The sequence below is a fragment of the Ceratotherium simum genome, chromosome 20 (assembly GCF_057802395.1).
Source record: "Ceratotherium simum simum isolate JZ-2026a chromosome 20, ASM5780239v1, whole genome shotgun sequence".
Classification (NCBI taxonomy): Eukaryota; Metazoa; Chordata; class Mammalia; order Perissodactyla; family Rhinocerotidae; genus Ceratotherium; species Ceratotherium simum.
In genome coordinates, this window is record NC_141919.1 from 4586338 (window position 1) to 4611265 (window position 24928).

The following is a 24928-nucleotide window of genomic DNA, read 5'->3' on the forward strand; positions in this document are numbered from 1 at the left end:
CCTCTGCTTTACTTTTCTTCATAGAACTTATCACCACCTGACATTATATATGTATTTGTTTACTTACACACTATTTGTCCCAAGAACACATAATCAATGAGATCAAAGCTTTGTTTTATTCACTGCTTTATCTCCCGGACTTAGCACAGTGCTTGGCACAGAATACTGCTCAAAAAATATTTGCTGAATGAATGATGACTTACTGTAGGGCAGGGGCTGCCTACAAGATACCTTGGGGAGTGGTGGGGACTGTGGCAAACTGGAGAACATATACTTCATCTAAAAGAAGTCAGCACTACTTACCCTATTGCAGCCATGAATGAATGCAGGGCTAGTGTGGGAAGGTCTCCTAATTTTTCAGAACAAAAACCTAATGTAATGTAAACTCTTCTGATTTTTAAATGTTACCAATTCTTTAGAAATTAAGTAGTCCAAAATTGTGAAGACAAAACAAAACAAAAAAACACCTCTAAGCCCTACCTGTGAAATGCTAGTTTGCAAAAAGGACTCTAAGGAAAAGTACTTATCTGGGAGAATACCACAGGTATGTGTAATAAATACAAGCCTTAGTAACAAGAACGTAATCTAAGTCATTGGAGGAGTGAAGCAGAGGAGTTACGCAAATAGATGCTGCCGTTAAAAGATCACTCTTGAAACTTTGTGGACTTAAAGAGGACAAAAATCAAAGTGAAACCAGGGAGGCCAGATAGTAGACACTATTCAATAGTCCAAGTAGGAGCTGACTGAGACGACAACTGGAAGTGATGAGAAGTTGCTGAAATCAGGACATACTTAAAAGATAAAGCCAACACGATATGCTGACAAACTGAATATGGAGTATGAGGTAAACTGTACAAAGATCATCTTTAGGTTTTCGCTCTGAGCAACTGGTAAATGATCATATCATTTACTGAGATGGGGCAGACTTTGGGAAGAGCAGGTTTAAGGGCAGAAATGAAGTGCAATTTTGGTTATAATAAGTTTGCAATTTCTTTGATCATCGAAGTAAAGATTTCAGGAAGGCACCTGCTTAAGTCCAGAAGTCAGGGGAGGAATCAGGACTAGATATATAAATTTGGGCTTCATCACCATACAGTTGGTATCAAAAGCCACAAAATTAGAACAAACCAAGCTAGAGAAGGTACAGAAAAAAGAGGCAACCCAGGAATACTCCAGCATCTAGAAGACCAAGGAAATGGACTAACCAGTGGGGGAAAAAAAGAGAAATCCAAGAGACTGCCATATCAGGGAGATGAGAAGAAAGTGTTTCCAAGAATGGTCAACTGGATCTAATGATGCTGCAGGTTGGAGAGGAAGGGAGTGAGAACACTGGATTTAGCATGGTAGATACCATTAAGGACCTTGTTAAGACCAGTTTCTGTGTACCGGTAAAGAAGAATGTTCAATTGTAGTGAATGAGAAGAGACTGAAAGAGAAAGTAAAATAAGCAATTATTAACAGCTCATTCCAGGAGTTTTTGGTATAGGGTAGCAGAGAAATGAGATTGTAGATATAAGGAGGCTTGGGATCAAGGGAATTGTTGATGTTTGTCTTAAATTGAGGGAAACAAAGCATGTTTATATGCCAATAAGGATAATCTAGTAGTGAAGGAGACACTAGTAATGCAATATACAAAGAACGGGTTAATACTTGCAGTAGGCAAGAAGGGCAGAATCCAGAACACAAGCAGAGGGGCTGAGCTTAGATTACCACAGGGATACTTTCATTTTAACAGGACAGAAGGGAGAGTATCTGGAACCATAAGAAGCTAGCACTTGTGATAGTGAGATGTGTTATTTCTATTTACATTTGACTGGATCTAATATTTCATTAGGGTAGAAAGCAAGTTGACAGTGAGGAGGGTTGGCACTGGAGGTTTGAGAAGCAAAAGATGTGGAAAAGTCACCTTAGAGACTAGAAAAGCAACTTCACTACAAAAATGCTGTAGGTTAGGATTGCCTCTAGCGTTAAGTGCCCATCTGAGATTTGCAATCCTAAAATTAGTGAGAAAAGGCACACAGATGTGGGTTTTCTCTAGCAGCTGCCTGCTGCTTGAGTGCAAGCAGTGAGTAGGCAGATGTTTGGGGTTTTGCTAGATAAGTGACACACTATGATGAAATGAGATGGACAAAGGAGTTACGGGTGTTTGAAAAAGAATGATTTCAGCACTGCCATGGAAATGAGGACATGAAGAAAGTTAGAAAAATAAAGCAGCAGCATCCATGAACTGGAGGTCTCTGTGGCACTGAAGGATAGTGTTGAGTACGGGAATCTGAGTAAACAAGCCAGAAAGTAACTGATGGCAATTGGTAGTATGCTTGAAATCAAGATTTTCGAGGTGAGTAGATTAGTAGGGAAAAAATATGCTTCATGTATTCATTCATTCATTCCTAAACCATTTTCTGAGCACCCTATGGTGGCTGGTATGGGCTAGATATTAGGGATAAAATGGTAAAACACAATCATTACCATTATAGAACCTATTATCCAGTGGGAGAATTAAGACGTCTTGACAGGTAAAGCCCATGCTCTTTATTGTACTTTACAACGTCTCTACAATACTGCCAAGACATGACTGCAAAAAGTTATCAGGGATATTCAGGGTTCTATAAAACATAACATTTAAAACAATGCAGCCCTGTAAGGAAATTTTGAATAGTAAAATATTTACAATCATAACTGTAACAGAATACCCAATACCAGTATTGAATGTGATTCCACCAAAGCAGTAATCTTGATTGTACTAATATTACTGACGTAATATTCTAATAAAGTAAAAAATTTTTTAACCTCTTCTAAAACTTAACAATTGAGATATACCAGTTACAATTTATTATTGCTTTAAAAATTCATTCCACAGATAAAAACACTTTGCATAAAGATTTCATGGGCCCCTAAAATGATCTGATTCATACAAACAATATTTGAATACCTACTACACACCAGATACCGGTTAACACAGGATACAAGTAAGGGTAAAACATGCAGACAGACAATTCAGATTAAGACCTGAAATAATTTAAATGTCCATTAGTAAGTGGCTTGTAACTGACAATATATACAATGGAATACTACCACTACGAATAGCTAACATTATTAAGTGCTTCCTATGTGCCAGGCACTGTTCTAAAGATTCTACTTGTATTAACTGTTAACCCTCACAATGATGCTCTGAAGGGTGTACCATTAGAAACCACATTTTATAAATGAGGAATCTGAGGCATAAAAAGGTTACATTCCCAAATGCCACAAAGCTAGCGACAGAGTCAGAACACAAACTTACATGGTTTCACTCCCTGGAGGCTGTACTTTTTTATTTTGAAAAAATTTCAGATTAAAAAAATAGTAAAGAGTATTATAAACTAGTTCAGCCGCTAAGGAAACAGTATGGTGGTTCCTCAAAAAATTAAAAACAGAACTACCGTACAATCCAGCAATCCCATTTCTGGATATATATATACACAAAGGAGATGAAAGCAGGTACCAAAGAGACATATGTACCCCCATGTTTACTGCAGCATTATTCACAATAGCCAAGATATGGAAAGAACCTAAGTGTCCATCAATGGATGAATGGATAAACATGTGGTTTATTTATACAATGGACTACTCTTCAGCTGTGAGAGAAAAGGAAATTTGCCATTTGCAACTACATGGATGGACCTTGAGGATACTATGCTAAATGAGATAAGTGAGACAGAGAAAGAAAAATATTGTATTATCTCTCTTATATGTGGAATCTAAAAAAAAACAAAATCATAAAAGCACAGAGTAAAATGGTGGTTACCAGGGGCTAGAGCATCGGGGAATGGAGAGATGTTGTTTAAGGGTACATACTCGAAACTAACAGATAAATAAGTCCTAGAGACCTAATACTCAGTACAGTGATCAGAGGAAACAAAACTGTATTATAAGCATTAAATTTGCTAAGAGACTAGATTTTAATTGTCCCCAATACTAGAAGAAATGATACTTATGTGATGTGATAGAGGTGTTAGCGAATGCTACAATGGCAATCACAATGCAATATATTATGAAATTTATCAAATTGATGTTGTACACAAACTTACAAAATGTATGTCAAATATAACTTAATATTAAAAAAGATTAAGTTAAAGAGAGCTCATGAACAGAGTTACTCTAAAGGTTTTGAATTTTATCATACAGGCAGTAGAAATATTGGACTTCTGGTTAAACGTGGTATTTCCACTACACCTCCTGCAATCATACTAAAATGGTAGTAAAGGAATTAAAAGTTTGAACCCCAAAGGACAAAGAGAATGTACGACAAAAGACAAGATACATAAGGCAATTTTTAGAAGACACAAAATAAACAGACAAAAGGTAACTGACTTATATGAGTGAAAAAGCTAAACTGGGGGCCAGCCCAGTGGCGTGGCAGTTAAGTTCACACACTCCACTTTGGCGGTCCGGGGTTTCACAGGTTCGGATCCCAGGCGCGAACCAACGCACCGCATGTCAGGCCATGCTGTGACGGCATCCCATATAAAGTAGAGGAAGATGAGCATGGATGTTAGCCCAGGGCCAATCTTCCTCACCAAAAAGAGGAGGATTGGCAACGGATGTTAGCTCAGGGATAATCTTCCTCACACACACAAAAAAACCTAAACCGAGGCCAATGAAAAGCAAGGAAGAAGAAAACATCTGGGAATTAGAGGTATCAGATATTTTTGAAGGCTGAGGTGTGGGGCTATACGAAGAAGCTGGATGTCTAAGTCACGAGCTCTTAATTTCCCTCCCATCCTCACCCTGCACAGCATAGTGATATCCCTGTCATTACAGGTACGAGTACCAGCATCTGCCACCATGACTGGCACATGCTAATTGAACAAATAAATAGACAGTACAGGTCAAAAATAGGCAAACTTTTTCTTAAAGGGCCAGATAATATATATTCTATGCTTTGCAGGCCAAGTGGCAAAATGGAGAGTATCAAATAGGTACTCATATGACCATTTAAATGTAACCATTTAAAACATAAAATACAATCTTAGCTCAAGGGCCCTAAAAAACACAGGCAGCAGGCTGCACTGGCCTGCAGGCTGTAGTCTGCCAACCTTTGGCTCAGAGAATTTCCTGAGGGTTTAGATGTGGGGTATGAGAGAAAGAGAAGAGTCAAGGATGACGCCAAGGTTTTTGTTCTGCACAACTAGAAGAATGGAGTTCCATTTGCTGAGACTGAGAAGACTACAGAAGGAAGAAGTTGGAGGCAAGGGGAAAATCAGCAGCTCCACTTTGGAAACGTTAAGTCTGAGACAGACATCCAGTAGAGAATGTAAAATAGGCGGTAGCATATATGAGTATGAGATTTAGGGAACAGTCTAGGCTGAGGACACAAATCTGGGCTTCATGAACAGAGACAGAATTTAAGAACATGAAACTGCACAAGACCATCAAGAGAGTGAGTATAGACAGAGAAGAGTGTGAAGACTGAGCCTGAGCCACACCAATGTTTAGAGCTGTGCTGTCTAATATGGCCACCAGTGAGCCACATAACTACTGACTACTTAAGATGTGGCTAGTTCAAACTGAGATGTGCTGTAAGTGTAAAATACATACCAGATTTAGAATATTTAGTACAAAAAAAGAACATAAAATATCTCAATATTTTTTAAACTGATTACAAATGAAATATTATTTTAGATTATTAGGCTAAATAAAATGTTATTAAAATTAATTTCACCCATGGCTACTAGAACATTTTAAATTATGTGGCTTGCGTTATATTTCTATCAGACAGTGCTGGTTTAGAGAATGAGATGACAAACAAAAGCAACCAATAAGGTAGGAAACCAGGGAAGAAAGGCATCTTAAAAGCCAAAAAAATAATTTGTTTCAAGGATGGAGTGATCAACTATGTCAAAATGTGCTGACAGGCCAAGTTTAAGACCAAACATTAACCCCTGGGTCTAGCAACACTGAGGTCTCTGATGACCATGATGCTGCTGTTTTGGTAGAACACAAGTTCAGGCCTGAATGGAGTGGATTCAACAGAGAAAAGAAGAGAGAACCAGAGACAGTAGATATGGACACCTCTCAAGGATTCTGGCTGAAAAAAAGAATTGGGATATGGGGCAGAAGGCGCAGGACAATGTTATGCCAAGAAATGGCATTTTTAAGATGGAGGAAGATAAAGCATGTCTGTATGCTGAAGGGAATATCTAGTAGAGGGGCAAATTCATTACACAGGAGACAGAGGGGAGAACTGCTAGAGCATTATCTTTGAATATAAAACAGAGTATAGGATCTAATGCACAAGCAGAAGGGATCACTCTTAGATAGGAGGACAGAAGGTTCATCTACATAACAGAAGGGCAGCAGAATACAGGGCACATATGCAGGTACGTGGGACTATTGCTTCTATCTGTTCAGTGCAATAGGAAGGTAGGTCATTTGCTCCAAGTAAGGATGGTGAAAGTGTTGGCAGTCTGAGAAGAGTCAGAGTGAATGAACTAGGGAGACATAATGATTGCTAGAGAGCACTGAGGGCCCACTTGAAGAACTGAAATAGAACCAATCTATCTGGATGTGTTTTTCTCCAGTCAAACTGAGATGTGCAGGTTTAAGGGCAGGGTAGGCAAAGGGATGGATTTAATTACAATTGAGGTACAACAAGGCAAGAGAGGAAGGAAGCTAAAAGTATATGCAACGGAGTGACTGGGATGAAAGAAGATGGTATTTAAATTAGGAAAAGAGGGTCAAGAGGGAAATGACAGCGAAAAAGTGACACAATGAACAAACTGAAGTCCAAGTAGGGTGAAGGAACTTACAGGAGTCAGTACACAAGCAACGTAGAAGCAGAGGTGATGGTCTGAGAATAGGATGCTTCCAGTTGAGATCATTAAGGGATTGCAATGACCATTAAAAAGAGAAATCCTAAAAGCTTACAAAGAGAAAACATGAGTCACATAAAAAAGATTAAGATAGTGGGGCCGGCCCAGTGGCATAATGGTTAAGTTCACGCACTCCGCTTCAGTGGCCCAGGTTCAGGGATTTGGATCCCGGGTGCGGACCTACACACTGTTCACCAAGCCAGGCTGTAGCGGCATCCCACATACAAAAAAAAAGCAGAGGATTGGCACAGATGTTAGCTCAGGGCCAATCTTCCTCACCAAAAAAAAAAAAAAAAAAAAAAAACAAGATGGCAACACTGGAATTACGAATCAGTGGAACAATCCTTCCAAAATTTGGAGGAAAATTATTTTACAACCTAGAAATCTATTACACCCAAACTATCACTATCAATCAAGTGTGAGGGCAGAGCAGATATTTTCAGACATGCAAGGTCTCAAAATAATTTCCTTCTTTTCCCCCCATGGAACTAGAGATGCTGCACCAAGCAAAGCAGTAAACTAAGAACAACAATCGCCATGAGATCCAAGTAATTACAGACCTAACAAAAAAGAGGAGGAAACGGAATTCCCAGGAATGGTGAAGAGAAACTTGGAATGACAGCTGTGTAGTGCGCCTAGAAGGCAACTGATCCAGCCTGAAGCTAGAGAACAAAAGAGTTTAAGAGGAGCATTTCAAACAATATATAAACAAGACAGGTTACCTACTGTGTTTAACAACCAGAGGGGAAGAATTAAGGAGAAGTACACAGAAAACTAAGCAAACCAAAAGAGGCAGTTATCACCACCAAGAAAAACAGAAATTTGCCAGAGAAAGGAAATGTAAGCATACACTACTTTAGCTCATCTGTCAATATTTATACCATCACAATAGTATCAACAACGAATAACGATTTAACCAAAAATTGAATTACTATTTGGGGTAAGGGAGGGGGTAATGCATGAAGGCTAAATATATGTAAAAATGTGCTGATATACCGTAGTTAAAAATTGTTAAATCCTTAAACCCAAAAATTAGAATATAAGCCTATTATCCAGAAATATGGAAATAAATAGTAGTAAAAAGCTAAAAGAATTGAATATTATTATGAAATGAATAAAAAAAGAGCTGAGAACTACAATTTTTCATCATAAGTCTTATGGGCTATCTGACTACTATGTACAAGTATTATTTTATTAAAACACACATCCCAGGGAAAATTTTAAAATAGCAAAACTGATTACCTATTTTTAAGATCACTAGTGGTCAAGAGGAGAATGGACTAGAGGGAAAGACTAGGCCAGAAAGAAGAGTTGAGAAACTCTCACAGGAGCCTAAAACTAAAGCTGACAAAGGCAAGAACTAAAGTAGAAACAATCAGAGAGAAGAAAAAACAGTGCCCAAATTCAAGACATCTACAAGGCAAAAATAAAAGAATCTGGATGGGGTGTGGGGGCTGGTGTTAGAAAAAGAAGTAGTAATCAAAGATAACACTGAAGATATCATTTTGCAAGATAGAGAACGCAAGAGGAAAAAGTGGTTTGATGGAGGAATTGTGGTTCCCATTTTGCACAAATGAGCCAGGAATTATTAAAGAAAGACCTTCAGGCAGCTGAACAGGTCTCCAGCTCAGGAGTAAAAACAAAGCAGAGACCTATCTGAGAACAAAACAAACCAGTTCGGAACTTCAGAAGCATCCACTTCAAACGAAATGATTTAGTATAGGTCATTCTTATTTATTCATTACCAGGTCTCTTAAGGACTTCCACTAGGTGATCAATGTTTTTTCTAATTATAGAACTGAGACAAACTTATCTGAAAAATCAGAAAAGTTTAGGGAAACAGGAAAAATATAATCTTTCCAGCCCAGGAGGTAACTTTTGTTTACATTTCTTTCCAGTTTTCTTTATCTTTACTGGGTTGGTTACACTATGTGCTGCTTTTTTTTAACCCTTTAAAGTATGCATTTTCCCATGATATTAAACACTCTGTCATCACTACATACTCAGTTTATTTAAAATATGTGTAATAAATTACCCATAATTTATTTCAACCATAACCCTGATGGTGGCATTTTGGTTGATGCCAACTTTCACTATTAAAAACTCTGATTAATGTATTTGGGCATAAAGTATCTACATTTTTATTCATTTCCTTAAGGTTGAGTTCTAGAGGTGAACTAACTAGTTTAAATGGTATCAGACTCTTGATATATATATTGCTAAATTGTTTTCCCAAACAGCTATACTAATGCACACTCTCACTAGTAAAAACCGAAGGGCCAACTTATTGCATCCTTACCAATGCTGAATATCCTCATTTTAAAAATTTTGTAGGGGCCGGCCCCATGGCATAGTGGTTAAGTGCGCTCGCTCTGCTGCTGGTGGCCCAGGTTTGGATCCCAGGCGCACACCAAGGCACCATTTGTCAGGCCATGCTGTGGCGGCATCCCATATAAAGTGGAAGAAGATGGGCACGGATGTTAGCCCAGGGCCAGTCTTCCTCAGCAAAAAGAGGAGGATTGGCATGGATGTTAGCTCAAGGCTGATCTTCCTCACAAAAAAAAAAAAAACTTAAAAGAATTTTGTAGATGAAAAGTAAACTAATTATTATTTTAATTGTATTTCTTGGATTACATTGAGGCAAAATTTTTAAAATGTTATGGTACATTTGACAACCTTCCTGATAAGTTGTTTATTTTATTGCCCAGTTATTCACTTGGGCTTTGGTGTTACGCTTTATTTGAATGAGATCTTTTCTTTTTTATTGAGGTATAATTGATATACAATATTATACAGTTTCAGATGTATAATAGAATGATTCAATATTTGTATATATCACAAAATGATCACCTCAGTAAGTCTAGTTAACATCTGTCACCATACACAGTTACAGAATTTTTTCTTATGATGAGAACTTCTAAGATTTACCCTCTTAGCAACTTTCAAATACACAGTACAGTATTATTAACGTCATTATGCTGTACATTACATCCCCATGACTTATTTTATAACTGCAAGTTTGTACCTTTTAACTCCCTTCACCCATTTCACCCAACCCCATTCCCCAACTCTGGTAACCACCAATCTGTTCTTCCTACGAGCTTGGTTTTTTTTGTTTTGTTTTTAGATTCCACATACAAATAAGATCATATGCTATCTGTCTTGCTGTCTGATGTATTTCACTTAGTATAATGCCTTCAAGGTCCAATCACCTTACCACATATGGCAAGATTTCATTTTTTTCTTTTTTTTTTTTTGTGAGGAAGACCAGCCCTGAGCTAACATCTGATGCCAATCCTCCTCTTTTTTTTGCTGAGGAAGACTGGCCTTGGGCCAACATCTGTGCCCATCTTCCTCTACTTTATATGGGATGCCGCCACAGCATGGCTTAACAAGCAGTGCGCCAGTGTGCGCCCGGGATCCGAACCTGCTAACCCCGGGCCGCCGCAGCAGAGCGTGTGCACTTAACTGCTTGCGCCACTGGGCTGGCCCCAATTTCATTCTTTTTTTTTATGGCTGAATAATATTCCCTTCTCTCTCTCTCCCTCTCTCCCTCTCTCTGTGTGTGTATATATATACACACACACACACACGCACACATTTTCTTTATCCTGTATGCGATCTTAATACACAAAACTTGATTATCTTATCTATATTTTTTCTATCAGTTTTTTTCTATTAGTCCTTTCCTTTAGGATTTCTCCTATTTGTTAATAAATCCTTCATCCAGAGAACATGTAGACTTTCCATTATAATTACTTCTATTATAAAAAAATTTTAGTTTCTTTAAAAACAACCTAATACAGGCACATAATAAAAATTCCAACAGTACAAACAAGTAGATAGCCTGATCCTCAATACCCAAGTTATCTTATCTTCTTGTGTATGAAGATTTAACTACCTATTTCCCTTCTTTAAAAAAGAAAACAAAAACGGTAGCAAGCTATACATGCTTTTCTACACCTGACTTATTTTATTTTACTTTGAAGATCTAATTTTATTCATACACATAAAGCTACCTCCTTCTTTGTAAAGGCTGCACAATACTCAACTGTATGAATGTAGCATCACTTTACAAGTCTCCTATTGACGGACATTAAGGTAGTTTCCAGATGTTAGTTACTATAAACAATACTACAATTAACGTCTTTGTACACAGGTCTTTGTGTACAAGCACAAATATATTTGTAGGATAAATTCCTAAGACTGAAACTGCTGAGATAAAGATGTGCATTTTAAATTATGATAGATATTACCAAATTGCTCTTTTAAAAAGTTGTATGAATTTACAATCCCATAAAAAACATGAGTCTTGCTTATAGTGGACTCCTGGGTTCTGACTAATAAATGTGGAGGGACTGCTACAGTTAGAAAATCATCGTTTTGCAGCCATCACAGTAAAGATTAGTCCAAGCAAGCAACATCAACAGATGCTAAATCTAGAGGGAAAGATTTTAATGACCAGGATATGTGTATGATTTTTAAAGAGTTTCCCTACAGATTGCTTATTATATGCAGAGGAAAAAGTGGTAGCCATATAGTAATCAGAAAACATCTTGACAGACTGACCAAAATAGCATCACCATTGAGGGGCAGATACAGGAACACTGTATGCCTCAGATGTGATACCATAAGAAGGACACAACACCACTTATGTCATATTCCAGCCAGGAATGCATAATCTAAATCTAATCACGAGGAAAGAGCAAACAAACCCTAGGTGAGAAACAATCTATTAAAAAAGGCAAAGCAGAAGAGGACTGTGTTCTCGAAAAATACCAACATCATTGAGACAAAAAAAGGCTGAGAAACTGTTGTAGATTAAAGGATACTAAAGAGATATGCAACTAAATGCAGGACACGATCCTAGACTGGATCCCAAACTGTAGGGGGAAAAAATGCTAAGAAGGCCATTACTGGGTCAACTGACGGCAATGGAATATGGACAGTGGACTGCTATTAGAGATTTACTGAAGTTGATAATGGTGCTACAGTTGCACATGAGTGCCCCTTTTCTTGGGAGATGCACACTGAGGTGACAGTGGGGAGAATGCCATAAAATATACAACTTACTCTCCAATGGTTCAGGAAAAAAGATACATACATACATATCTATGTATATACATACATGAGAGAAAAAGTGAAAAAGCAAATGGCACCCAGCAGTTGAATGCGGGTGAGGGATATATGGTGGTCTTTGTGCTGTTACTGTAACTGCTGTTAATTTGAAATTATTTCCAAATAAAAAGTTTTTAAAAAGATTAAAAAGAGGGAAACAGAGACTGTTCATATCATACACACATACACAGCATGTGAGTGCCTGTTTCCCACCCTCATCAACACAGTATGTTATAAAAAATTTCTAATCTTTGCCAATAATGGGTAAAAAATTGTATCTCACAGTTTTAATCTGCATTTCTCTTAAATGAAGTTAACCACTTTTTCTTAAGTTTAAAGGCCATTTTATTTTCTATAAACTATCTTCTGATTTTTTAATAACTTTTTTACACTTAGAATAGTTCATCTGTCTGCAATTTACTTTGATATTGTTATAGACTAAATGTCTGTGTCCCCCCAAAATTCATATGCTAAGTCCTAACACCTAATGTGATGGTATTTGGAGGCAGGGCCTTTGGGAGATGATTAAGTCATGAGGGCAGACCCTTATGAATGGGCTTAGTCCCCTTACAGAAGAGACCCCAGAGAGCTCCCTCATCCCTTCTGCCATGTGAGGACATAGTGCAAAGATGGTTGTCAATGAACCAGAAAGCAGCCCTCACCAGACACTGAAGCTGCCAATACCTTGATCTTGGACTTCTTAGCCCCTAGAAGTGTGAAAAATAAATTTCTGTTGTTTATAAACCACCCAGTCTATGGCATTCTGTTATAGCAGCCCAAAGAACTAAGGCAGATACACAATGACAATAAAGTAATTTTCAAGGATGCCAACCAAATTGTTCCAGTACTATTTGTTAAATGAATCCTTTCTTTGCTCCACTAATTTCTGATATCCTTTTGAGTATACTTTGAAAATGTTAAGTATATAAAATAATTTGTATTTCTCTTCTTGCTTAACAACTCAAACTAATATTTTTAAAAATTCCACCCAAAGAGATAAGATGACACCCATATCAATTCAACTATATAGCTAAATAACCAATGAGTATATAATAAGTAGACAGTATTTCATGAACAACTCACATACATTCGATTACAGACAATCATATTAGGTATAGATTTAATTATTCTCACATATATAATATAAATTTAGAAAAGTTTTACAAACTATACACTGAACCATTGTTGGAGCCCAAGATATTTATTTTGGATCAGCAACAGTGTTAAAAAAAAAAAATTAACAGTTTCAACAAAAAGAAGAATTAAACAAAAATAATTACTTATCAATAACTTCATATGCTATCACATTTATCCTTAAAATTATCAGCATTTGAAACCTTATTTTTGATGATAAGGAGAAAAAAAATCTTTCTATTTCTAAAATTCACAACACTTCCTCGGGTGAAGTACTTAGTACTAACTGGAGGAAAATGTTTAAACCCTAAAATATTCTTCATACTTTTGTTTTCCTTAGCTCTCTCTTATCCAAAGTCTGAAAATAAAGCACTTCTGTGTAATAATTCATAAGATACTTGAGGGCAGAGCCTATCTCTTCTATTTTCTTTATGAATCCCCACAATATCCAGAACAAACTACTCTGCACATAATGGATACTCAATGAAAGGTACTAACAGAAAGAACATATACTAAGATGAAAGCTCTTGCTTGAAGAGAACTGGATTATTTTCACCAATGAATTTGTAAACAGCAATAATACCACTTTTAAAAATTGTTTTTAACTATACATGTTGACAAAAATAATCATTTCAATACATCACAGTGAATAAGGTGGTCAATGAGCTTCAGGAATTCTTATATTACAAAATCTTACCTCTTCAAAAACAGCAGCTTTATTTACTTTTTCCCTTGCAATGTCACAGATTTTCAAGATTCCCAGAGCAAAAGCTTTCATGGCAGGATCTTCTATAAAGTCTGGATTATGAATGTAAAGGCACGTAAATACTGTCTGTGCCAAGGAATGGCCTTCTAACCATGTTATCTATAAAGAAATAAAAGAATGTATATGTTTAAGGTGATACCCAGAGTCTGCAAAGTCTAAATTGATCCAACAGTCAAAGGCCAGAGTGTCACAGACTGAAATAAATGTAAGATTAATCACAAGATTTAAAAGATTATTAAAGGGAAGGTCAGAGAAGACAACAGAGTTAGAATTCACTTTCACTGACTAAAGTCTTCCAAGAATCATATACCATAAACATGATTTATTTATGGTATGATAAGATACAGCTGAAAGATACAGATATGGGAAGCATTCTTATATATAATTAAGTTTGCAATATAATTGGAGACTAATGAAAAATTACAGTGTCTCCTTACACAGCATCCAAAAGCAATCAATTCCACACATAGTCAATAAAAATCCATAAACTAGGGAATTCACAATTTTAGAACTAACTAGGTCCTAGCCACTCATTCAACTCTTTTTCATCCTCACTACTACCAACCCAGTCAAGAGCATCATATCTCACCTAGATTACTACAAGAAACTATGCAATGGTTTTCCTGCCTTCCCCATCTCTAACTTAATACCCCCAACCAGAGGGTTCTTTCTAAAACACAAAAATAATCATTGAACACTATTTTACTGAGTGGCTACCATGGGCCAGGTACCATGTGCTAGAAGTCGTAAATACCAACAGCAGTCAAAATTAAGTAACTATTATATCAAGTGCTATGCTAGGTATTTTCAAATATCTTATCTCATTTTTTCCTAATACTTTGAGGAAGGTGGTATTTTTCTCCTTGTACACATAAAGAAACAGTCAGAAAGTGTAAATAATTTTGCCCAAGTTTATATAGTTATGTTTTACACTAAGTCTAAGAATTCTGCAACAGATCAAGACACAAGCTACTGCATTATGAAATCAGAAATGCACATGAAAACTACTATAATTAAGGTGCATTTTCTGTATTACTAGTGTATAGAAGAGAGACTTTCCAGACACCTGCCTATATCAAAGGCCAAACTCTTAGATACAGTCCCAAGAGTCTCAAAGAATGGGTCCTCAACTTTGCAAAAATCCTCCCTCTTGCCTCCATTTATCCTATTCCACTAGAACTGGAAACTGCTAAAGGGTAATAAAGATATCTTCGAGGGAAAGAGACAGCTTCGGAGGAAGGATTAGGATTAGAATTCTGGCTATGCCCCTTCCTAGCAATGTAACCCTAGGCAAATAAGATAAAATGAAACCAGGTATCTAATAGAGCTGATGTAAGAACTAAGTGAAAAATATACATTTAAAACACCTAATAGAAGTACCTCACACCCTGACAATCTATATTTACTACATGAACAAATGAATAAATTTTACATATTTCTAAAGACGATGATTTAACAAGTATAAAAATAAAGGGACGGTCAGAAAGTAGGCCCCCCCAAAAAAGAAAAAAGGCAGTACAAATGAGAATTTTTCCCACAATTAAACAACACTATATAGGGAAGACAACCTATCCAGCATATATAAATCACTAAATAATTTTCTTCATAGAAGATGGCCAGTTTACTACAATTTATCATAGATGAGGAAAAAAATCTCTCCAAAGCCAATTCAAAATTCTCTTTGTCTCAACTACATGCTTATTTAAGGAACCTTCAAATTACAGATTTGTTTCCCTGGGAACCTTGAGAACAAAAAGAGTACTTTGGGTAATGGCTATATTATTATCTTCACTGGAAAGAAAATATCCTTTCACCCAGCAAATGAGAACCTAAAATCACCCAGATGAGAAGATAAAATGCTGTTTCCTATAGCATAACTTGGCCTGCTAATCTTATGTACATAGCTTACTAGGCTATAGTACTACATATATTTCATATTCAACATGGGTATGTATACTTGTAAATTTAAAGATTCAGGTAAGCTATAGTTTTTTAATTAACCAACAGTGTTATTTTAACTCTTACCAAACAGCAAAAACATGTATCCATTATCCCTATCAATTCAGGCAAGGTGAGGTCTTTAATTTTAATGGTGCCATCCTAAAAAGGAGAGGAAATATGACATATAAGCAAAAGTTTTTTTTAAATTTATGGTTACTATGTACAGTAGCATTTTGTCTTTCAAAAATTAAATATTTAAGAATAGCAATTCTAAGGAAACTCTATATCTCATCATCTGATAAAACTAAGATGCCAAATTATCTCTGTATTCTTAAAAATAATATATCTTAAACAGGTCTTCAATAAGAAAAATCAAAGCCTCTTTAATTCAAAACAGAATAAAGGCCTTTATAAAGAAATGAAAAGTCAAACCAACAAGTATTTTAAAAGCATAGTTCAAATTAGTTCTAAGCATTAATAAATATGAATCATTTTAATGAATCAAAACTACTTACAAAGAAAAAATTACACATTTTTAAACACTTAGGTTGGTTACCCATACTACTTGTAAATTTTTTTTACAATATCTATTTACTTAACAAATCTTTCTTCATAAAATACGTAAAATTAAACTCTGTGGCAACTATGAACGAATTTCTAAATCAATTCTCATTGAATAAATTTCAAATTCACTACCGTAAGCATTTTACTTAATATATTAATACATAAAAATTTAATCCCTAAGCCAATTACCCTGGTATTCGAATATATACTCAAAAGCTTTCAAAAATTAATAAAAAAAAAATACACGCATGCAAATTTAGAACAAGCTTTCAATGAAGACCTTAAACAATTTCCAGATTTCAATAGAGATAGATAATTAAAGGTTACAACTAATTTTTGTTATATACTTGAGATGCTTTTTCCTAAGAAAATTACACTTTAATATACTAAGTTTGATTTTCATTATTAATCAGAAATGTTTTAACTTAACGCAATAACAAACAATAAAAGAAAACACAAAAAGCACAACGGCAACTACCTTGATAGCTTGTTCAAAATTGAGAACTTTTCGATTAACTTGGTTTCCAATCATGCCAGCATCCATCTTTGGATCCATCATTTCAATGGCAGACATGGCTTCAAAAAGACCAAATCTGCAAATAAAAAAATTTGACCCCACAAATGGTTTTTGAACTAATAAGCGTGCCCAGAGTCCCACATTGGTATAAAAATTATTACAGTACTTTAAATAACTACAGTATTCTATGTATTTAGTCTTCCCAACTTGCTAACACTTCTATTTCAATTAAATAATCTTTCTTTAACATAAAAATTCTTCCATGTACTTGTCACTGAAATTAATTTACATGCACTGTGGGGGAGAAAGGAATTAAAACAAAAGATATTCTTTGTGCTTCCTTGAAAAACATTACACATTAGAAATTTTGAGGAAAAAGGTCAACTGATCTATAATGGATTTCACTTTGCCTTTTCCAAATAATTTTTCCTAACTATTTAACATTTAGAAATTCATGTTTGGAATAATCCTTATCAAATGCAACTTTTAGATTTTTTCATTTTCTTTGTATCTTGAAAGTTCAATAACCTGGCACATTACGGTCTACAGTGCTCAAAGTTTTGGCAATTACATAATGAAAAATAATCCAGAAATCCTGACATCCGTGTCTGGTACTTATGGCTTATTAGCCATAAAAGCAGATAGCTATGATGCACTGTAGACTGATTAGTAAGTATATCATTAACTAAGATACGCCCTCAAGAACTGGGAGAGGAAGAAGAAAAACCAAAAAGAAAGTTTGATGGGCCATCAACCTACTGACTTTTTATTTTGCTTAGTCTAAGCCATTAGATTACCAGAAAGACAAAGGCATATACCTTGTTACACTAAATCATTTCTCTCAGAAAAGCAGCAGCAAGACATCAAAACCAGCTTTAAGGAGACAAACTCTTCCCTGTAATCCCTCAAATCTCTTAATGCTTCAATTCAAGATATTCCGACAATACGACCATATGACAATATTATTGAACACAACTCTCATACATAAATTTGATGCAATGCTAATCAAAACCCAAATGGGGGGCTGGCCTGGTGGCGTAGTGGTTAAGTTTACACGCTCTGCTTCAGTGGCCCAGGGTTCCTGGGTTCGGCTCCCAGGTGCAGATCTGCACACCGCTCATCAAGCCATGCTGTGACGGAGTCCCACATATAAAATAGAGGAAGATGGACACTGATGTTAGCTCAGGGCCAATCTTCCTCAGCAAAAGGAAATAAAAACCCAAATGGGATTTTTCAAAGAGTTTGTCAAGCCAAAAGAGAAAATATGCAAAGATGGAAGAGAATTTTTTCAATAAAAATAGATTCACCAAATATCAAAGATACTATAAAGTTATAATAATTAAAAGCATTTTAAAATATACAGATCAATAGAAGATAGTCCAAACCCACATTTCTGTAGGAATTTTGTACAATAAAAGTGAAATTTCAAATTATAGTCATGTGCCACATTACAATGTTTCAATCAACGATGGACCTCATATACAATGGAGGTCCCGTAAGATTAGTACCACATAGCCTAGAAGTGTAGTAGGCTAGACCACCCAGGTTAGTATAAGTAAAGTCTATGATGTTTGCACAACAACATCGCCTAACGATGCACTTTTCAGAACATACCCCCGTCGTTAAGTGATGCATGACTGTAGTGGAAAAACACTGGATTAGTCAATAAATACTACTGAGACAATCGGCTAACCATCCAGATGAAGTAAAATCTTTGACTCACACAATCTAAAAAGATAAACCCAAGGCAGATTTAAGTTCTAAACCTAAAACAAGCAAACAAACAAAACACTCTTCAATAATTTACAAAGCTATAAAGGAAAAAGTTGATAAATGCAACTGTGTAAATATTTTAAATTTAATACAATAATAAACTAGTCAGTTAAAACACTCAATTATCTGGGGGGAAATGTTTTTAACGTAGATAATTTTCAAAAAGTTAATATCCAGAAAAGGCAAATAATTCAAAAAAAAATAGGCAAAGGACATGAACAGACAATTCAAAGAAGAGAAAATATAAACTACTAGTAAAAAAGCAAAAAGCTACTCAAATTCAAATGTAATCAGGTAATGCAAAACAACACGAGCAAGGTGTTTTTTTTTGGCCATAAGAAAAATTTTAGAAAAAATATTTAGTGTACTTTTACACACTGCTAGTGGGAGTATAAACTGACACACACTTTTTTTTGAGGGAAATTTGGCTGAATCCATTAAAATCCAGTCATTTGATTTCTAGGCTTCTATCCTAAAAATTATTTGCACGTGTATATGTACAAAGAGGCTTATATAACTAAATGTCTTCCATTTTCCCATGGTACCAAAAAATGTTGCAATCTAAATGCCTCTCAATAGGGATACCATAGAATAAATTATGGTACAGCCATTTTATAAAATACAAAGCAACAGTTAAAATGAACAAGGCAGAGCTATACATACTAACACAGAAAGATCTCCAAGATATACTGAATGAGATTTGCAGAGTAACATATACTGTATATTCCCATTTATAATTAACTATTTTTACAGATTTTATTCATGTATGTAAATGTATTTTTTATAGGTCCAGAAGTACATGCAACAATCTGATAACTTATAACAGTGATTATCTCTGGGCAAAGAGTAGCGATTATATGGAGAGGATGGTGTCATGGGAAGTTTTTGCTTCATCTCTGATGTGTGAATTTGTTAAAAACAAAGTTTCCATGTATTACTTACATGAGAAAAACTAAAAAGAAGTTTTTAATAACACAATTAAAACTTTGGACTAATGAGGTATTTGCCTAATTAGTAAAACTACTACAGAAACTATAGTAGTATTAAGTTAGCTATTTCATTCATTCAACAAATACTTTGCACCTGCTACCTTGCACCTACTACACTGTTCAGGGCACGTGAGATACATGAGTGAGCAAAATAAACCTGCCTGCCTTATGGAGCTTACATCTAGTGGAAGGAAACAGACAATAAACAATCAAGACAAGTAAATTACATAGTATGTTTGAAGACTGTACATGCTAGGGAGAAAAGAAAAGACAGCTAACAGAGATATGGATTGGAAGGATACAACTTGAACAGACGGTCAGGGTAGACTGCTGGCAAGTATGTTCCCTGGTGGAGCCTAAAACTTTGGGGAAATGAAGGGGGCTAGGTCCCTCTAGCTGTTCCTCTCTCAAATCTAGTTCCATAGGCAGGAGCCACATTCTTTCCTGCATTAGCTTGTGATTTGGTTTCATTATATCCTTCCTGTCATCAAAATGATGACCTAGAGTGGTTCTCAAAGTGTGGTCCCTGGATCAGCAGCATCAACCTCACCTAGGAACTTGTTAGAAATGCAACTCCTGCAGTCCCACACCAGACTTACTGAATAAGGAATTGCAACTCCTGCAGTCCCACACCAGACTTACTGAATAAGGAATTCTGGGGGTAGGGCCCAGCTATGTGTGTTTTAAAAAGCCCTTCAGATGATTCTGATGCACACGAGAGTCTGAGAAGAACTAAATTTCAGGGTCTACCCCTCCTCCCCAAATGTCCAATCTTGTCCACTTACTAATTTAAAATTTCACATTTCTAACTTTGAAAATTCAGCCTGGCCAAAGAAGTATGAGAACTGAGGCTATCTATGGAAGTACAGATATAATCAAGCATTTCCCTTTATTTTAACCTTTCCAGGGATTCTCAATCTACTTTCATCTAGCCATTTAGTCACCTATCTCTGGTCATCAACCAGCCTATCATATACGACATACAACTGATACCTTTTCTTCAAGATTCCACATCCTGTGCATCTATCCTCAAGGAAAGGACCATAAGCCACAGTTTCCCCAGGTACAACCATTTCATATCACAACTAGGGTCAGCTGCCCTAATACAGCTCACCAACGTTAAAAATATATTTGTAATTAGTTTTACTTTTACAGCTTTGAAATGTAAAATTACTCAGACTTCAAGGAATACTACTGCACATGAGAAGAAACAGATGAGAATATTACACTATGTTATTTCAAAGGACACAAATACTTACAGCTTATCATGAAGCAATTCTCCCAACTTTAATTCTAAAAGAAACAAAGAGAAAAATCCTTTCAATAATACCATATTTGTACTTAACTTTTAAGAAAAATGAAACATTAGTACCTGAAAAATGTGCTTGCATGACTTTAAAATTCATTTTCTAAGAAATGGTTTTATTATTTCTACTCAGTTACTAATAGAATGCCTTCTACTCAGTAAACATTTAAACACTAACTATAAGTTAAACTTCTGAGAATTAAAAAGTGATCCATCATGGGCCACAATATTCCAGTCAGAATTACCAACTTCATTTAAAAAAAAAATCACCAGTAAATTTCCCCAAGTAAACTTTTTCATAGAACCAATTGCTCTTTCTCAAGTTGCTTTTATTTTTTTTAATATATGTTTATTTATTTTATTTTATTTTTTTTGTGAGCAAGATCAGCCCTGAGCTAACATCCATGCTAATCCTCCTCTTTTTGCCAAGGAAGACCGTCTCTGAGCTAACATCTATTGCCAATGCTCCTCCTTTTCTTTTTCCCCCACAAAGCCCCAGTAGATAGTTGTACGTCATAGTTGCACATCCTTCTAGTTGCTGTATGTGGGACGTGGCCTCAGCATGGCCGGAGAAGCGGTGCGTCGGTGTGCGCCCAGGGTTTGGAACCCGGGCCACCAGTAGCAGAGTGCACACACTTAACCGCTAAGCCAAGGGGCCAGCCCTCAGGTTGCTTTTAAATCACTTGGTATCATAATCTAATCTCTTTTTGTCCCAGGAACAGTGTCAAAACTATTTTTTAAAATTACATTTAAATAATGTAGAAAACACTTGAGTAAACAGCTAATCAAAAAAGTGTTCAGCCCCTATAAAGCAGTTCCCAACTCTGGCTGCATATTAGTACCAACTGAGGAGCTTTTGAAAATCCCAATGTCCAAGCAGCACCCCAAACCACTTAAATCCTAGGGATGTGAGCTATGCAGCGGCTGTAAAGTACTTCTGATTCAACGTGCAGGTAGGGCAGGAACCACTACTGTAACATTTGAGTAGCTTAAATATTGATGGTCAAATCCTGTGGCAGGTGTAAAGAAGCAGTTTTCAGAACTTTACCCATCTTGCTAGCTACTCAAAGTTAAATAACGTTTTTAACAGTTCCATGCACCAAAACAGGTAAATCAATGAGAAGCATGTATCAAAATACTACAATAAAGCATAATAGAACACACAGCAATTCTCAAAGATGACCTGGGAACCCAGGAATCTGTGATGTTAAAATTACTTTCATAATAATACTAAAATGTTCTTGGTCTTTTTCACTGTTGTTAATACTTCCACTGATGATGCAAAAGCAATGGTGTGAAGAGGAGGAAAAAAGCAATTGTGGGCAAAACTGCTGTCGCTTCAGCACAAACCAGGACAGTGGCTCCAAGCTAAATAGTGTATTCTTCACCTCCATGCACTTGCACTTAAAAAAGACAAAATATTTTTAAAATTTCAATTAAGCAGCCTTTGATGAAGCAGTAAAAATTATTAATCTCAGGGCCAGGACCAGGATACAGCAAGCGAGCCACCTACGGCGCGAAATTTAAGGAGGCACTCATGTTCAGTACCTTCCTCGCTTCACTCTGGTGCCAGTCCTGACTAATCTTATTAAATCTCAACCTTTGAGTACATGTTTTTTTAATATTCTATTTGACAAAATGGGAAGTATACATAAATACTTCCACTGCATACCAGAGGTCGTCTCGAGGAAAAGCACTTGCACAGTTATCACGGAACACCATTTTTACTTGAAAGAACAATTGACAAACTAAAGTTATTCAGACCTGGGGCCGGCCCCGTGGCTTAGCGGTTAAGCGTGCGTGCTCGGCTGCTGGAGGCCCGGGTTCGGATCCCGGGTGCGCACCGACGCACTGCTTCTCGGGCCATGCTGAGGCCTCGTCCCACATACAGCAACTAGAAGGCTGTGCAACTACGACATACAACTATCTACTGGGGCTTTGGGGGAAAAAAATAAATAAATAAAAATTAAAAAAAAAAAAAGTTATTCAGACCTGAGAATATGGCATTTTCTCAAAAATGAACTGAGTTTGTCACTTCAAGAAAAACAAGTGACAATGTTGCTAATGATAAAATTTGTACATTTTGGGTCGGCTCTGTGGCTTAGCGGTTAAGTGCGCGCGCTCTGATGCTGGCGGCCCGGGTTCGGATCCCGGGAGCGCCCGGAGGCACCACTTCTCCGTCCAACGCGAGGCCGAGTCCCGCGTACAGCAACTAGAAGGATGTGAACCTATGACATACAACTATCTACTGGGGCTTTGGGGGGAAAAAGCTGAATAAATAAAATCTTTAAAAAAAAAAAAAAAAAAAAAAATTTGTACATTTAAGCAAAAACTAGACGTCTGGAAAACATGTATCTGTCACTGTGAGTGTGACAGTTTCCCAATACTTAAAAAGACTTTTGTGACAATACTAGTGGTGATGTTAACAAATGTGCTTTTTATTATTGTATTAAGCAAGTGTTTCAACATTCGGAAGGATCTGCTCAACTCGCTAAACCAATATTTTGCAAATGGCAATGCATATTACAAAATTAGGCATGAATAAAAGATCCATTCCGATTTCAAGAAAGAACAATGTATTTTAATGTAACAGAACATGAAAAGTCGATTGACATGGCTTCAGGTTCCACATTGCAACTAATCCTTAAGAAACTACCAACTGTCAAGTTTCGGTACAGTATCCAAGAAGAATATCCACAATTATCTGAAAAAGTTCCTCCATTTTTCAACTATGTATTTGGTGAGGCCAGATTTACTTCATATACTTCAACCAAAACAACATGCGGCAACAGATTGAATACAGAAGCAGATATGGAATTCAGGTGCCCTATATTATGCTGACATTAAAGAGATTTTCACAAGTATAAAACAACTCCACTCTTTTAAGCTATTTTTTGTTTTGGAAAATACATTTATTTTTTTATTAAAAAAATGTTATGTTAACATGCAATGGGTTTATTATCATTTTCAAATGAATTAAGTATTTTTTTAAATTTCTCAACTTTAAATTCTAATACAGTAAACATCAATACATCTATAATACACATAAATAATAATTTTTAAGACTGTGACTTTTAAGAGAATAATGGGGTCCTGAGATCAAAAAGTTTCAGAACTGGAGCCAGCCCCGTGGCCAAGTGGTTCAAGTTCCGCGCACTCCACTTCAGTGGCCCAGGTTCACAGGTTCGGATCCTGGGCGCGGACCTACTCCACTCACGGACCATGCTATGGAGGCATCCCACATACAAACTAAAGGAAAACTGGCACAGATGTTAGCTCAGAGCCAATCTTCCTCATCAAAAAAAAAAAAAAAAAGTTTGAGAACTGCTGTAATAATCTATCATATACTTAGGGTAGATATGGATACCAAATAGTTTCACCAAACTTAAAAATGAACACTCCACTGACCTAGAAGCAAGTCAATCACTCTAGGCCTTGGTTTCCTCACCTGTACAAGGAAAGGTTGGACTAGATGACTCGTAAGGCCCCTTAGAACTCCAATAATCAGATCACTCACTAGTAAACTACAGGCAATAAACCTTAAAATTTACTCACTGAGCATAATATAAGCACTCTCACTGCATGATCAATAACTGGACATAGAATCATGATCTTGTGTATGTGAGTAATTTAGGTCTTATCCAACTGGGCAGCAGTTCCCAAAATATTTAGTGAGAAGGATAATGTTTTACATTTCTCATTAGCAGTGAGAGCAATGACATCACTACACATCATGTAGTCTCTGGAAAATTCCACTGTAAACTAATAAGAGAATGAGAATCAAAAAGGCTAGTTAACGTCTTAATATTACCACGAAAATAGTTTTGACCTCATATAACCTGTGAGATCATCTTAGGAATCCCAAGGATTATCACACCAAACCACTGAACTAAGTTAACACAATGATTTAAAAAAAGTTACTTCTAGGGGCCAGCCCCATGGCCTAGTGGTTAAATTCGGCACACT

The 24928-nt window shown here is 36.3% G+C and overlaps 1 protein-coding gene across 4 annotated transcripts in view; it reads right to left on the reverse strand.

The window, feature by feature from the left end:
- Positions 1 to 24928, reverse strand: part of NAA35 (N-alpha-acetyltransferase 35, NatC auxiliary subunit) — a 93886-nt gene that overhangs the window by 59825 nt on the left and 9133 nt on the right. For all 4 annotated transcript variants that reach the window (XM_004440803.3, XM_014795589.2, XM_087444318.1 and 1 more), the window contains exons 3-6: positions 20916 to 20949; positions 16856 to 16970; positions 15898 to 15972; positions 13804 to 13971 (exon numbers count right to left, since the gene is read on the reverse strand). In XM_004440803.3, coding sequence (XP_004440860.1) covers positions 13804 to 13971; positions 15898 to 15972; positions 16856 to 16970; positions 20916 to 20949 — 392 coding nt within the window. The remainder of the gene's footprint in view (positions 1 to 13803; positions 13972 to 15897; positions 15973 to 16855; positions 16971 to 20915; positions 20950 to 24928) is intronic.